The sequence below is a fragment of the Bemisia tabaci genome, chromosome 8 (assembly GCF_918797505.1).
Source record: "Bemisia tabaci chromosome 8, PGI_BMITA_v3".
Lineage (NCBI taxonomy): Eukaryota > Metazoa > Arthropoda > Insecta > Hemiptera > Aleyrodidae > Bemisia > Bemisia tabaci.
The window spans coordinates 43,516,700-43,533,088 of NC_092800.1; the positions used below are offsets into that span (position 1 = coordinate 43,516,700).

General features: G+C 34.9%; 3 protein-coding genes across 4 annotated transcripts; 1 reads left to right on the top strand and 2 right to left on the bottom strand.

The window, feature by feature from the left end:
* Positions 1-953: 953 nt before the first annotated feature.
* On the bottom strand, positions 954-2,409 carry Ppcdc (phosphopantothenoylcysteine decarboxylase). Its single transcript, XM_019041342.2, has 2 exons — positions 2,110-2,409; positions 954-1,427 (listed from the first exon to the last, which is right to left on the bottom strand). The coding sequence occupies exons 1-2, from the start codon at positions 2,407-2,409 to the stop codon at positions 1,173-1,175; spliced, it is 555 nt and encodes a 184-aa protein (XP_018896887.2). The 3' UTR covers positions 954-1,172.
* On the bottom strand, positions 2,170-3,242 carry LOC109030404 (cytochrome c oxidase assembly protein COX19). Its single transcript, XM_019041351.2, has one exon. It carries the CDS (start codon positions 2,741-2,743, stop codon positions 2,480-2,482), a length of 264 nt encoding a protein of 87 aa, XP_018896896.2. The 5' UTR covers positions 2,744-3,242; the 3' UTR covers positions 2,170-2,479.
* A 229-nt stretch (positions 3,243-3,471) lies between these two features.
* On the top strand, positions 3,472-15,753 carry LOC109030388 (uncharacterized). 2 transcript variants are annotated; one of them, XM_019041331.2, is made up of 5 exons: positions 3,472-3,678; positions 5,138-5,264; positions 8,756-8,914; positions 9,398-9,605; positions 12,769-15,753. In XM_019041331.2, exons 1-5 carry the CDS (start codon positions 3,662-3,664, stop codon positions 13,596-13,598), a joined length of 1,341 nt encoding a protein of 446 aa, XP_018896876.2. In that variant the 5' UTR covers positions 3,472-3,661; the 3' UTR covers positions 13,599-15,753. The 2 variants fall into 2 exon arrangements, with proteins under 2 accessions (XP_018896876.2, XP_072159582.1); XM_072303481.1 differs by lacking the exons at positions 3,472-3,678; positions 5,138-5,264; positions 8,756-8,914; positions 9,398-9,605 and adding an exon at positions 10,408-11,812.
* The last annotated feature ends 636 nt before the right edge of the window (positions 15,754-16,389 follow it).

The following is a 16,389-nucleotide window of genomic DNA, read 5'->3' on the forward strand; positions in this document are numbered from 1 at the left end:
GAGTAAACTAACTGTTAATGATGATAAGCTTTACTAGCCTGTTTGGGTATGTTTAATTTTTTTGTCTAATTTTCCTGACTTCGTTTCTAATTATTTGGAAGGAAGAGGGAGGTGTTACTTGTGATAAGAAATGGATATTAATTTTTTCTTGTTGTGCGATAAAATGCCTCAAGGTTTGTTTCAACATATTTCAACGGTGAAATTGCAGAAATACAAATCTCATTTGCGGTGTTTCAAAATCTCTGATCTCATTTAATTTTATCAAAAGAGAACAAAGCCAACGCTATTGCTTATAACATTTTTACAGAATATTTGAAACTTGGAAAAAAATTAAGGAAGTTTTCTGATCATTTTACAATCTAAAAAATTAAGTATGACAGGAAGTCTGCAACGTTGCAAACCGAGATACATGTTTCTGCAGTTTCACTGTATATGTTGTTTTTCCATTGTGTATTGAAGAAATTTTGAAAAAATAAAAACACTGATTATTTTCAACAAAAATCAAGTATCCCTAAAAGAATGAGAAGTTCTTACATCTTTTCACAAGCAATTTTGCAGTCTTTTAAATTTCTGTAAATATTTGATCATCATAAATAAATTTAGTGCCTCCTTATACTCTGATTTCTCTGGTCCTTTTGCTTGAAATCAAAGAGCAAGCAGTCATTTTAGAGCTACCTTGCTGCGATAGCTTTTCGATGTGGATTCATAGAATTTTGAAGTGAATTAATCCACAGCCAGGGTCTAATAATTGAATAAAAGACCTCAAGGTCAAAAATGTACGTATATAAAAGTTATCGTGAGAAACTCACAAAAAAAAAATGAGTATCTCTTAGATTAAGGCAGCTTGATCTCAGTCTAAGATAGCCATATACTTTAGTATACAGCAAACAGAATAGTATTAAACAAAATTACATAGCAGAAAAGAAGGTAGGTAGACAAGAAAACACTCGTGGTTTCTATCATGAAAAATTCTGCAACAGAAATTTATTGATCTTACTTAAGCATAAAACTATTATTATCCATTAGAAAACATTTTAAGTCATTCATTTCAGACCAACACCTGTTTGAAAAAACTATGAGAACACCAGTTAGGATCTAAAATTCCTAATTAAAAACCTAGGGGAAGAAAAACCCCTCTCCCATAGATTATGAAATTAAAATTAATCCATGAATCAATTGCTCAGGCTAACAACAACATCGTTGACAATAACGTCTACCGGTGCCATTGCACCAATTCCAGTGTCTCCACACATAAGAGTCTTACTGATGCAAGGTATTTGTTTGTAGCCCCAAGATTCTAGCTGCAAAATCTGCGACGCGGTTAGAGGGTGCAAGTACATTCGAGTGTTCATTGCTGGACAGAAGAAAAGGGGTTTTGAAGTGTCCCATGCTCTGATAATGCAAGTCAGTAGATTATCACATAAGCCCTGAAACAAAGGAAACCAGACAGTTGGATCAGATAAAATGTGAAAAAAAAAAAACAGTGAATTATGACTGTAGCATTTGTTGCTCCACGAAATGACTTTTCCAGAGATTTCAGGATTTGTTTGAAAAAATGGTGTAAATTATTTTTACCGGTATAAGTATTCCACTCTAAAGAATCATCACCCTGCAAAAAGTGACAAATGTTGTCACAGCATTACTGCCATTGGCATTGCAGCAGCAACGTTTTTACCACATTAGTTTTGGCATTTACTGCTCGGAAGGATAGTTTTTCCTACTTGCTGACCCATTTTTAAATGTTTGTTTCAATATATTCCTGATTGAATGTTTATAGGATAAGTCAAAGGTTTATATTCTGGTCATAAGTTTATATTAAGGTCATAAAGAATGTATCTCATTACCTACGTAGTAAACTTTTCCATAATTTGATATCATGGGGCTGAAATTTCAACCTCAACAAGGAGAATTCTTTGAAAGCTGGAGAATGTGTCTGTGCAGAACTAAGAGCTTGCACCATTGTAGATCTTCCCTGCTTTTTTTAGAAGAAAATCATCTGGGTGTATTTTGAACACAAAGACCTTGCAGAGAATACATTCTTTCATCCATTAGCTAATCTAATTAAAAAAATCTAATAAAAAAATTTTAGTTGAATCATTGAGCTCATACCTGTGATATTTTAGCAAGAGTGTTGGCGTCTAACGGTGCGATTACAAGAATGTCAGCCCATTTTCCAAGATCAATATGCAACACAGGATCGCCTCGATCTTTCCACATTTCCCACTCATTTTCGTCAGTGTACACATCAACTTTTTTTGCTTGGATGACTTCAGCGTTACAGAAATGTTTGGCAGCATTGGTCAAGACAACCTTGATGTTAAAGCCTTGATTTTCAAATTTTTCAATCAGTTCTTCCGCTTTAATGGTGGCGACACTGCCAGTGCAACATAGCAATATTTTCTTTTCCATGGCATGGGTATATGAGAATAATAGAGGTGAAACGACTGTGATGGAGTAAAGTAAATGACTGACTACCGAATTAAGATGATTTACTCTTCTCTTCAAGATCACTGAAACCCAGAAATGACCAACTTTCCTCTGCCATTAAATTATTCTTCATCCGGCACTCTAAATATTCTTTGGATTCCACACGGCAAGCTGAGCCACTGTTTTCATTTTTCTGCAGGCAGATCATGTACTGCAGCATGGCACGCTTGCACTGGGCTTCATGATCAAGGGGAAAAACACCCTTCTCAGGCGGAGTGACAAAGAAACGTTTCTGGCCAAGATTATGACTGGTCATAGTTTGGATCAAACCGTGGAGTGTGAGGAATACTTCTTGCCAAGAGACCTTTCAAAACCTCATATATTTGGCATCTTGAAAACGCACCATGAATGTCTCAGTGGATTGTAGCGATTGTCATTTCGAGAGAAACTGACGGCAAGAAAATCACAAAGATTTTAAAAATCAAACTCCTCAAATCACATATGTAGGAGTTTCTTCTCGTAAAAGTGCTTATAACAAGTTAATTTCTAAAACGTCACCGCAGTAAAACTTGTTGATGTAATCTTGACAATTCTCATGCGTACAAAAACAAGATAAAATCCTGAGGTTGATGGTCAGAGGAAGATTCTCCGCGACATTGAGAATGATCACAAGTTCCAAAATTTGCGTTATTTGAGAGGTTGTTCTTAGCTCTCAGCCGACTGCAAAAACCTACAAAAAAATTAGATAACTGACTATTTTACTAAAGTAAAGTAAACTGCGACCTAACCTTTATCACTTCTCATTTTCTCCTTCCAAGATTGTCAGCTTGAACAGTATATTCCTATTTACTAATTTCTCTAAGTTTACTACTTGTCACTCGTCAGGGAAAAATTTGGTTAATTTTTCTTAGTATTAAAATTTACCACCAACAATTTTTTTTCGGGCCCCCAGTCTATCATTATCTTATCTTATTTTAATTTCAAGTTTTTACTGACATATGGCAACGAGGTCTAACCTAACCTCCTTGCGAGTGACGTTTTTGTTTACATTCCTTCTCTTCTCGTCCATGCGAATTGCAATGCTTGCATTTTTCTTTCTGAGTACGTTGAGTTTTTTGTAAACCTTTTACAGTGTTCTATTTAATGAGTGTGCAATCCTCTGAAATTCGGCTTTAGCTCCTGCTTTACTTGCTGTCCTCACTTCTAACAGTCTCTGACTATCACCGTAACTCAAATGTCAGCAGGCAAACAGTAAGTAGCGACTCGCTTCTTTTCTTCAGCTATCGGTGGAGGTGGACAGTGCCTCTGTATATGCGTTATAAATCCATCTAAAGTGCACATGAGCTCATTTCATTTCCTTACACATTTTTATCCAACTTTTTCCCCAATTTAAACTGTGTGGTCGCCTACCAGTACGTACTGTTTCTGGGAAGTTTTAAAACATCATCCAAAATCCTCCACATTTTTTGAAAATTGTCGTCGATTTTGGGTTGAAAATAGGTTCTCTACCAGAGAGGCATGTTAAGTAAGCATTTTTTAAATTTTACACTCAGAAGGCTGTTTCATCACAAGTACATTTAAAAAAAACGTGAACACATAACTTGCGCTGATTTGAGAAGGCGATATTTTGGCAAATCGACAATGTTGTCCTCAACCACGTATCTCTGTATGTGAAGTTGTAAACTTCTAGTCGTACTTTATTTTTTAAATGGGAAACTACTTGACAAGAGTTTATAAAGACTGCTGTGATTTTTCCTCTCTTTTCAGAAAAAATCCTGTAGGAACTTCAAGGAATGATGTCAATTTGTATTCTTTTACAAAAATAAAATAGGAGAATAGATTTTTAGACACTGCAAATGAGATACGTGGTTGCAGACTTACACTGTCAAAATTCACAATTTTCCTATATATTATCAATTCTCTCTTTCTAGTGTTTTTAGTGTGACCTACGGAATTTCAAGCTGCCCCTACTACAGAAACTTGTAAAACTGAGCTTGTTTAGCAAACTAGAACTTAAGGTGATTCGATGTACGCCATATTTTGTGTCAGAATGGCATGCGATTTATCGCATAAATTGGTTCCATTTTTTCAGCTACTTGTCATTTTTCTCGAATTTTGAGATCGCAATTCTGTTGTCAGGAGACTAAAGCTCTAACTTACCAATTTTAATAAAGAAATTCAACGTAATAAAGGTGTGGTTTTTTTAGAGAGAAAAAATTGCATTCGAGTGCAGTTTCGATATCAGCATCGAATGCGATGTTTTCTCTCTAAAAAAAACCACGCCTTCATTACATTGAATTTCTTTGTTAAAATTGGTAAGTGAGTGCTTTAGTCTCCTCACAACAGAATTGCGATCTCAAATTTGAGAAAAATGACGAATAGCTAAAAAAATGGAACCAATTGATGCGATATATCGCATGCCTTTCTGGCACAAAATATGGCGTCCATCGAATCACGTTAATTAATCACTCAAATATTATTAAAATATCCTTATCTTTCATAGATTTTAGTGGAGTTGGAGTCGATACCAACTAAGTTTATACAGATTAGAGTGTGACAGTAGATCAGCCACCTTCAGTTGAGCATTTAAACCAAGCACATATATCAAGATACTGGATCTTCTGTAGCACTCTGAAAGTGGGTAAATTTATCTGGCGCTGGCTCTTAGAGGGTGAGGTTGGGTTCATCATTCTCCTCTCCTTGCTTTCAGGTATGGCCTCATCAAGCCAAAGCAAGCCAGCCAGCCTCTCAAAAGACCATCAGTGTTTGATGAGGATAGTGACTCCAATGATGCTCCCGATATGTCTCAAACAGACTGGATCAAAAAATCATACCAGGTAATTTTTCTATCAGTATTTTCTGTCACATATCGTCAAAATAAAGGTGGAGTGTCAAAGATTTTTATCTTCCTTTTTCAGTAATTGTTTCTCTTCCTTTATGAAATTTGACACACTCTATCGATCGAATGCAACCAGTGTCCATTCATCATTCAGGTGATTCGTCAAGCTCAAAAGAAGTGGTCGAACTGGCATGCAATATATCACATTGATCAGGTCAAAAATCTTGGCAGATTTTGAATTTTTAGCAAAAAAAAGGACAATAGCCCTTGCACATAGGCGTTAAAAATCATTCTAAATCCAAAAATCGGCATTTAGAGAATTGAAAGCAGAATCGCGTTTGGAAAAGAATCTCGCATTCGATACAGAAATCGATTGCTGAATCGAAAGCGAGGTTTTTTTTCCAAATACCATGCTGCTTTCATTTCTCTGAATTTTGCCAAATTTTGGGTTTAGAATGATTCTTTAGGCGTATGCGCAGGGGCTACCGTTCAATGTTTTGCTAAAAATTCAAAATCTGCGGAGATTTTTGACCTAATCGATGCGATATATCGCATGCCAGTTTGACCACGTCACTTGAGCTTGACAAATCACCTTTACACAAGTCAGAAAATTTTATCATGCAAAAGTCTGACACCTAATTCATTTAACTAGATAGGTAGTAACTAATTTCCATAGCTTCAAGATTAAAAACTGGAATATAAGTGGTAAAAAGTAGCAGAATTTCGTTTTAAATTGAAAGAAAAATGATCAAACTTGAAAATTTGATAACAAGAACTCCTTAGTGAGCTACAGCCACCATTCCTGCCACCTCTGCCTCCACTTAACTCCCATTCTTTTCATAACTGACAAGACAGTCGACAAGACAGTCTTGTCAGCCTCCTGTGGTGTAGTGGTTGTAGCGCTAGTCCTATGACTAAGGGGTCCCGGGTTTGACTCTTGGTCTGGCGATCTGAGTTTGATAGTCTCGGCAATGGTCACCTGAGGCTGGGTTAAGGAGTGTGGGATTAACCAATGAGCTATTTGAAAATTCGGAGGGAACAAAAAATAACTGGCCCATGTTTTCCAGCTTAGTATTCTGTCCCACCCTAGTAGCAGAGTTATATAAAAAATTTGTTTTTAAAAGTATAAACCGTAAATAACCACAAGCTAAAGAATATTCATAGTTTATGTAATGGATGTAAAGTTTTTAGTTAAAATTTACTAAAAAACTTATTTTATTATGTAACCCTTAGTATAAAAGTTATATAACCAAATTCAAAGAGTGTATAAAATGAATTTTCATTATTCTCTCCTGGCTGGTAGCGCACTCTATTATGAAGTGTGCAAGTTTTCATATGCGTTACTACCAGGTGGTGGATCATCGTAGAGTTGTGACTTACCTTAAATCCGCGCCGTCCTAGTCGGGATTAGAACCCACGCTTCGGATGGATTGCAATCCGAAGTCCAGTACTTTACCACCAGACCACAGGCTTGATATGAATGGGCCCCTAAATTCAATCTCTTAACTATCGCAGGCCTCTGAGTCCGTAATATTTTGTTTATTGACGGATTCTTATGATATTTTACCAGACTTTATTATTTATTATTTATTTATTTATTGTTTTTTTATTTCATGATGTAATTTTTTCATTTTCATTTTTTTTAACTCTCTCTCATTTTTTTAGCTCTCTCTTTTTTTTTAACTATCATGATTTTTAACTATCATTTTTTCTAACTCTCTCTATTTTTTTTAACTCTCATTTTTTTAACTCTCTCTCTCTCTCTCTCCCCCTCTCTCTCTCTCTCTCTCTCTATTTTTTAACTTTATAATTGCGTCTTTTTCCAGTTTTAATTATTTGGCCTTTTTCTAGTTTGAATTATGGCGATGTATTTATGTTATTTATTTATTATTATTATCATTTCCTTTTTTCTTTTAAATTTTTATAATATTAATTTGAACATTTTAAAAAAAATCAAAATTTTAAAATAATATTTAATAATATTTTTAAAATATTAACAAAAATATTATGATATACTTTAAAAATATTATAAATATTATTTTAAAAATTTTAATTTTTTATATTTTTAATATATTTTTAAAATGTTTTAAAAATATTCATTGATTGTATTTCAAAAGTACTTTTGAAAATATTTTAAAAATACATGAAAAACATTTTAAAAATATATTAAATTTCAATATTTTAAAATATTGCTGTCTAACTGGAGGGTTATGAGCCAGACACGCTACCAACTGAGGTAACAGGGCTCCTCGGATTGTGTGCCGAGATATCCCCTTTTAACTCGTCTCGGAGCCATTAGTACCTCTAATAATACCTATCCCACGCAGTCTGAGAGTCGAGGGTGTTCATTGAAATGAGATCATCATCATCATTCATGAAAATGAGATAGGTTTACGTTAAAGTCATTCAGGTCATTTATATAACAGTTATAATAAGCAAATTAAGCAAAAGGATACTATGCGTATAAAGAAAATTTATAAAAACCCTTCCTCAATTATATAAATTTTATATAAAAGTTATCTTCTGAAAATATGAATAATTATTTTCATGGGCATTTTATATAAAACTTATATACACGATATATAAACTTTAGTTAAAATGGCGATTATATAACCGGTATTAATTCCTTACGTTTGTTAGGAAGGGGAAAGTGAATCATGCTACTAGGGCACCCATTGCCATCAGTATTGAGTCTTCACAGTATCTCAGGTAAATACAATGGACATGCAGTTCAGATTGTTTTTCAGTTTTTAACCACAAACTGAGATAGTGGCAATGGATTCTTTGGAATACCAGGCAGTGTTTTCCACTGGAAATTAAAGTACAGATGGCTAAGCCTACTTTAAATCAATAGCTGCCTTTGAAAATTAGGCTCTCAGAACTAGGTTTTCCATGATTCATCACAAATGAACCATCAATAATATCCTAAGCTTAAAACTTTTACATTTTACTTAATCTGTTATTTAAGATTTGTGTATATTGCTTTAAACTCTAGGAGCTTAACCCCTTATGATGAAATTTTTTAATTGTTTCCATTCCTCATTTTTTTTTATGTAAATGGAGGGGTACGAAGGAGAAAGAACAGAGGAAAATAGAGGCAGAGAGATGATAATTTTGTAATAGTTTGTACGTAAAGCTAACAAGACTGCAGATGGACGAGGACAGGAAATTTTGTATACCTAACAACAGAAATAACCAGATTATTTATTTTAACGCGTGATTCCTTGAATAAGTAATTTCAATGATTCTGTTCAGGCAGATTATTTAAAAAATTATGATGATGCATTGATTTGAGGAGAAGCCATGAGATTAATTGATTTGATAGTCTTCGGTATGACGCTTCTTAAGTAATCAGTAGTGTTAATTGAAGCAACAAAATTTGTTTGCCAAAGTGACCCATTTTCAAGGAATTTTCTTATTTTCAATTATGGAAGAAACTGAAATTTCACAGAGGCCTCCAACAATGAATTCTCCTGTTTACGTTTACAGAAAGAAGCGCAGAAAAATCATCAAAAGCGAGCAGTGAAAACACAATTAGACAAGGCTATGGAAGAGGACCCCAGTGTATTCCAGTACGATGAAGTGTACGATGATATGCAGTCAAAAAAAGTGGAAACCATTAAAGCGAAGAAAGATGTTGAAAAAAAGGTTGGTCGCCCACTTTTGTCGTTTCAAGCATTGTTTTTTTTGTTCTTTTCTTTTCATCCATCAGCTAATGGCAGAGATCATTCCATAAAAAATCTTTCATGTAACTCAGAACGTTTTGCTCAGATGTGTCACATTTTGTTCTTTTGCACAACTGTTGTCCTAAATGTAATGCATTGATTGCAGTAGAAAGATAATAAGAAAAGTTGGCTAAGCAGTGGTAGCATGTGGTAGGTATATGGTACTAAACGAAGCACTGTGCAATCACTCAAGATCTGCAGGATAAGAGAGCAAGTAAGTGGTTCTTATTCATGTAGATTGCTTTTCTCCATTTTTTTATCAGATACCTAAAAAGTATTTGTAGACCAGACAAAAGAAGCATCACTTCAAATAGCCAGTCTGAACCATTATGTTACCTAGCATTGTTTTATACTTATACATCTTGTTTACAACTGTCTCATTAATGAATGTTGCTTTCTGATCCAGCCAAGGTATATTCAAGCATTGTTGGCACAAGCTGAAAAGCGAAAACGGGAAAACGAGTACCGGAACGAAAGGCTCATTCAGAAAGAACGAGAGGCTGAAGGGGAAATGTACAAAGACAAAGAAACATTTGTCACCTCTGCGTACAGGAAAAAACTGGAAGAATTTAAGAAATTGGATGAAGCAGAAAGAAGACAAGATATGCTCGAAGGTAAAAAGTGAATGTCTAGCAATCTTTTTATAACTGTTACCGTGTGGCACAACATATCCCTAATTGGATTACCATACCAATTTGAGAGGAGCGATCATCATTCTCTTAACGGTTTATTTCAAAAATAGTACCATTCCTTAATTTTCATCCCCTGGTGGACGAGGATATTAAGTGACAATTGTACCCTTAGTTTGATAGTGCAGGAAACATTCTGAGATGATAGGCAGGTTACAAATCAAGATGTCAACCATCTTATTTAGGAGTTTTTCCACAAAAATAGGAAATTTGCCCCTAATATTTTATTTATCCTTCATATCAGTTATAATATAAAATAAGACAAGAAAAGGCGGGCACAAGGCTAACACAATAATTTACAAAACACAGGACGTTTCAACGGGTCCTCGCTCATTATCAACCATCGAAAAAAAAAAAAAAAATTATTTTCCGTCGGTTGATAACGTCCCGTGTTTTGTAGAATTTGTGTTTTTTTTTAGCCTCGTCCCTGTCTTATCTTGTCCTATTTTATATCTGCGTTTGGGCTGCAGTAGTGTACATTTAATTATAATATGCAGGTCAGATTGTGCATTCTTATTTCTTTCATTTTAATTAAATGTATTTTTTTAATAATTTTCTAAGAATGAGTATCTTACATGGGATTCCCCATTCCGGATGGATTTCAGTTGACGAGATTTCCACACTCCTCTTTTTTTATATTCATTCTGAAGCAATGAAACAGTTTTTTAAGGAATGAAATTCCTTTATTTCATTTGGAATAGACGTTTTATTTTTTAATTTTGAAGGAAATTCATATTTTTAAAAAAGGCTTTGAAACTGGACATTTAACATGGGATTCCCAATGATGAATCAATTTGAATTGCTGAATCCTGTCATACAAATGCTCTGGATTCCAATGAAAGGACATGATAACAGTTCAGCTCTACTCCAGTGTGTGTGTCCATAAAATCATGATGAAAACACCTTGAAATTAAAGATCTCAGCTGATACTGTGATGGGAAAATTTAGGAGTAAGCTGGGCTCAAGACTAGCAGCATCAAATCTCTTGTCGATCATCAGCTCTTCGCTGTTTTGTTGCATAGTCTTTTTCTTTGGACTCCAGTGACTTATCAATGATGACAAGTAAATCAGACAGTTTCAAGCTATAATTCAACTGTGTCTGGAGTCACTCCAACTTTTCGATGAATTTTTGTCCGGGTGGCTATTATAAAAGAAGAAGAATAAATTCCTGATATCTACCTCAATGCCTTCTGTTTGAGTGATGAAAAAAATCTATTGTTTGCTTGAGCAAGCCTTGGAAAGTACATCTGAGAGCTCATTATGAGCAGTGCTCAGTGCGAGACAAGTGCTTCTTATCATCTGTCATAATCAGTTGCTGTTGATTAAAAATGTACCTATTCACTATTGCAATATGAGCTTCAAATATGTAGTTCTTGACACGTTTAAATGTGAACATTTAGCAGAATATTTTCATGAGTGTAGAAAGTGCAACCCTCTCAATGAGGAAATTCGCAATTTTTACGAATTTAACTGCTGTCATAATAAAGCCGGTTGGTGTTGTGAGCGTTGTAAACACTTAGTGCTAGTTGTCAAACCGTCATCAGTCGATAAAAATGACGAAGAAATCACATTAGAAGATTGTGAAATTGCTTTTGAACACTACCGGGAAGAACTTATTAATGTATTTGAAAGAAAGCCAACAGACATATCCGAGTTATCGGAAGTTTCATCACAGCAAGCATGCTCGACACTAGATGCAAATCTAGACACTTCTTCGAAAAATTTTCTGGCTCTTTCTTCGGCAACCCCTAGAGAACCGGCTATTGAACCTGCAAGAAAAAAGGAATCAACCCTTAAGAACTGTCCCTTAGTTGATGATAAATCTGCAATTCAGTCAAAACCTCAAACCCGTACACATGAAGTAACTCCAACAGAACCGCCGCCTGGATCACTAATCAATGAGGAACCTCAAAAATCCAAAGTTCCATTCACCTTGCAAAACGTCACCCATGAAATATCAAGAACACAGGATAACATAGTGAAGAATGAAGAGGAGAGAATCATCAAAAGAAATAAATTTCTGGGATCAACCCAATCCAGCTCTTCAGAATCAGAACTGGACCTCTCATGCCCAGTAGCTGACCCATTAGCAGTTTTAGGTCCTGAGGAGTCAATAGAGAAGAAGGCTTTAAGTAAATGTCCTTAACTTTTTTACATCAGAGATTTTAATGTCACGATTTTGAAAGAAATTCTAGACAAATTTAATCAAAGTGAATGAAGAAAGGATCAAAGGACTTTTAAGGAGAGACTATTTTAGTGTATTTTCTGAAGAAAATACTTTATCGCATCCTCTCGTGTGAAAGTGGAAAAGGAACATAGGCTCTCCTAAACAGATTTTATCACCAATGAGGGCAGATTATAATAGAAAACAGACAGAAAACAAAGTATGATGTCAATAAGCCTGGAAAAAGTATATAACTTGTACACATGAATTACAATTTCAGTGTCAACTCCAGGAATTAGACCAAATAGAACGTAAGATTGAAATGATAAAAGAAGTTATCACTTCTCAATATCAGAAAATGAGTCAACTCGTTGCTCGCAAATGAACTTGCTACCTGCTCAAATGGCAGGAGTCAGAACGAGTTAGCATTACTTCTCTCATGCATGCATCATTCCCTCTTATAAGTGTTGGGAACTCCTTCTTTTGAAGGTCTGAGTGGAGATTAAGTTTTTCCCTTCCCAAGTTTTTGTTATCAGAAGTAGCCACTCATCATGCATCCTTGTGAGAGGTCTTGAGGGATCAATACGTTAGTGTTTAGGAGAAACAAAAGAAAATTAATAAACAAAGTATCTTTTTGAGTTTAACTCATCTGAGTCCACTGTGATTCATACTAATTTGATGCATTTAAATCAAAAGGAACTATATCCATCCTGACATGAGCCCTGAGATACATAAGAATTTATGCATTAAACAGCTCATGTCACACTAAATATAGTTCCTTTTGATTTAAATACATCCAATTGGCTGTTCCTAACTAAAAACAAGACTTGCAGGAATTGCCCCAGGGCATATTTTCAATTGAAATCGCTTCACTTAATCGCAGAGATGTAAAATAATGATCCCTTGTTTCTTTCCTTGTTTCAGAAATTGGCGATGTGACAAAGCAGAAGGATTTGAGTGGTTTCTATCGCCACCTCTATCAATCAACCGTTTCCAGCAACAACTCCAAATCTGCCAAAGATGAAGCTATTAGTCCGGAAACAAAGAACTCCAGTCGAGTCAGCGGTTCTAAAAGTCCTGAAATGGAAAAAGAAATTGAAGAATCGTTTCCTCTGAGTAAGAACCCAGCTAAGAGTAGACACTATCGGAAACGAAAATCCTCGTCCTCCTCTTCAAGTAGCAATGAAGAAGAGGCTAAAAAACGTAACGCTACAAGAAAGAAGGCCTCAGGATCAAAGTCTGCCAACTCAGGGCCTGCAAACCCAGATGCTGACACTGATATATCGTCATCGTCCTCATCATCTGGCTCTTCGAGCTCCTCCTCCTCTTCAAGCTCCGAGTCCGATAGTGAATCAGCAAAAGTTGGCGGAAAGAAGTCAAACGATGTTCGGCTAACAAGCGGTTCTGAAGAAGGCGAAATTATAGAAAGTGACAAGAAGGCGGAGAAAAAGTCCTCGTCCAAGACAAATTCTGTTCCAGATGAAAAGCCGCGAACAAAATTAGATAAAACAGAAAAAACAGCTGAGAATGTTCGCAAATCATCTAAGTCTGTTGAGAAGGAAAATGGAGCAGAATCTAATGTTAAAAAAGTAAATGATGTGGATGTTGAGAATTCGGAGGATAAAGAAAATCAAATGGAAGAAGTTGTTAAAATTGACATCTGGGAGAAACGAACTGTGGGCCAAGTCTTTGACGATGCCTTAAAGCGATATTTAGAGCGAAAAGCAGCTCGTCTAGCAAGCCAAAATGGCTAAATTTTGTGCGAATATGATCTCTGTAAGCTAATGTTGACCATAGCAGTAATTATGGGGTAAGGAGGTGATTTTTTCATTGACATGGCGTGTAGTCATCATCATCCAGAGTTTCTTCATGTATAATGGCTTTGAGTTCTCGCTTGCACAAAGTTTACCAGATTAAACATTTTAAATCATCTATTGAACTCATTGACAGCTTCAGTGCAAATCCATAAATCAATGTCTTTACCATGAATCATTAAAGTTGGAACTGTTCAACTGGTTATTTTCAAAGAGTCGGTAGAAGAGTCTTCTATGAGCAGAAATAGGATTGTTTATTTTATTTTATTTACTCGTGAAGGAAGGTATCTCTTTTGCATCGTTTCAGTATTCTCACAAACATTTTATTTTTTCACAGGAGAATCGAATTTAATAGAAATTTACCTCCTTTAAACAAATAAATTATAACTTAGAAATACTGAAACAGCGTAATCAAGATATGTTCCTTTGTGCAGGTGACAATGATTTGTTCCAATTTTATCTACATGGTGCCTAGATTTAAGAATTTGAACAATAATGACTTTTCTTATTTTACTTTGTGTTGTTTAATTGGTACATTACTTACAATTAAGCACAGTGAAATCTGCAGTTTATGACTCAGTTTCACCTAAACTTATACTTACAGTAAACTTAAGGAAATTCTCTGGAGTTTCTGTGTTCAAGGTTATGCCTCAAAGGTCTCCCATCTATCTGAATTACGTGAGTCTAGGGAGTAACGTAGAGTCATAATTTGTGTCTTTTTCCCCGATGCTGGTTTTTGATTAGGTTGTATTCGTTTCTTAACTCGGGTATCATAAATGAAACTGCAAAAATGCGTATCTTGTTTCAGATGTTTCAAAACCTCTGCTTATATTTCATTTTTTAAAGGATACCAAATGGACGTCATGACTGGAAATTCTCTCAGAATATTTTTCTTGTAGAGAAGAAAAATCACCAATTTTTTCAAAGAATAAAGATAAGTAGTTTCCCATGTGGAAAAGAAATTATGACTGAAGTCCGCAATGCTGCAAACTGAATTACGCATTTCTGCAGTTTCAAAATTGTAACAAAGATACTCTCTTATTCTCATAGCTTGTCTTTTCATTTTTGACAAAAGCCTGTTTTTTCATTTTTGCAGTCACAGAATAACGTTAGAAGTGGTCAGAAATTTGATTCTTGTAGTAGGTTACGAGCAAGCCATTTTAGAATGCAGAAATTCTTAATTTATCAGTTGTACAACTCATTTGGAAGGAATCTTTATTTTTTTACTGGGAAACTAAACCAACTGCCACCACTCTCTGTAAAGTTTCCATCCTTCTTAGCAATGATGCCTTGCTTTTAAGTGTTCATCTGGATGAAATAGACAGTGTTAGTGAAGTGTTTAGATAAAGCTTTTGTGGCATAGAGACAGTACTGCCACAGTTTAGGATACCGGGACATGTCAGGGGATATGATGATTAGTGTCAAGGAAAAATTGTTGAGTCACCTCATTTGGTTTATAAAATGGGTTTGACGTTTTGAAAAGCAGATTTTGTGTGAAAACTATTCCAAATTGAACCTTTTGTATTATCAGCATCTTTTCAATAATCTGGCATATCTTAAATTGTCAGGGAATTATGCTATGAATCAAAATGTGACTGAGAAACCAGAGAGACGTAGAGGAATTTCATTTTTTAAACTCTGCAGCAGCTCTTTGGAAGTAGTCAGTAAAATTGTATATCAATCCTTTGAAATCGAATGACTTAACTTTGAACTTTGAAAATTGACCAATTTTTGTTTAATGTGAACTTTAATTGAATTGAAATTCAGAGTTTATCATTTAAAGGCATCTTTCTAATTGCTTAACTAAGGAGGAACAATGCTAGTCAAATTCACTATCTCCTGTGTTTGATTTACTTACTTAGTTTTGTGAATGAATTAATAAACTGACTGAACTTTTGTTCAAAGTTGGATTAGTATCCCTATACCTCTGTAAGTTGCGTTTTGTCAATTTCGTATCTTAAAAAATGTAAAATCCATTTCTGATATCGATAGGAGTAGGCAATACTGATGTAACCGATCACTCTCTTCTGTTCTGTATATAATTCCTTTTTTTATAATTTTACTGTTGAATGAATATAAACCTTTTTGTTATTAACTTTGGTTGCGAATGTTCATTTTGGAACTGCCAACCATTCTTATCGTTCATTTTAAATATGACAAGTCTGCATCATGATACATGCTATCAGCTAGCCAGTTTCATACTTTTTTCTAGCCTTCATCTGAGATTGTTACAGTTTCACCTGTATTATTTGGATCACTTTGAACAAAAAGGAATCAAGTCACATGAAGATCGATCCGAGAAGGATGGGTTGGAAGTCTTATTCATTCATAAGATTCAATCTCAGAGTCTAATAAGTTTTACAAAAATTCTCTTATTCAAAACATTTTCTCATTACTGCGACTTTTCACCAGGAGAAAATGTGTCATGTGGACACGCTTGAAAATACATCCAAAGTTATTTTTTTACAAAATGTGTCTTGGTTCCTCTATTCTGCTGTACTAAGGAAGAACGCAGTATGTGCCCTCAGACATTGCTAAATTTCTTTTGATGAAATATGAACCTTCAAGGTTATCTGTGAATATTTTTCTTCAAATTTTTTAGACAATTTTGTTTGCAATTCAATCTTAAGTATTTGAAAATTTCAAGGAAAAATATTTGTAACTGTCCTCAAACATGAACTTTTTATCGAGGGAAATTTGGCAATGTTTGAAAATTCTTACGGTTCCTCCT

Excerpts from the sequence above, each read along its gene's own strand:
- Ppcdc (XM_019041342.2), bottom strand. The coding sequence starts at position 2,409 with ATGGAAAAGAAAATATTGCTATGTTGCACTGGCAGTGTCGCCACCATT. Across the intron at positions 1,428-2,109 it reads CTCTTGCTAAAATATCACAG|GGCTTATGTGATAATCTACT; the intron begins GTATGAGCTCAA and ends CCTTTGTTTCAG.
- LOC109030388 (XM_072303481.1), top strand. The coding sequence starts at position 11,032 with ATGAGCTTCAAATATGTAGTTCTTGACACGTTTAAATGTGAACATTTA. Across the intron at positions 11,813-12,768 it reads AATAGAGAAGAAGGCTTTAA|AAATTGGCGATGTGACAAAG; the intron begins GTAAATGTCCTT and ends TCCTTGTTTCAG.
- LOC109030404 (XM_019041351.2), bottom strand. The coding sequence starts at position 2,743 with ATGACCAGTCATAATCTTGGCCAGAAACGTTTCTTTGTCACTCCGCCT.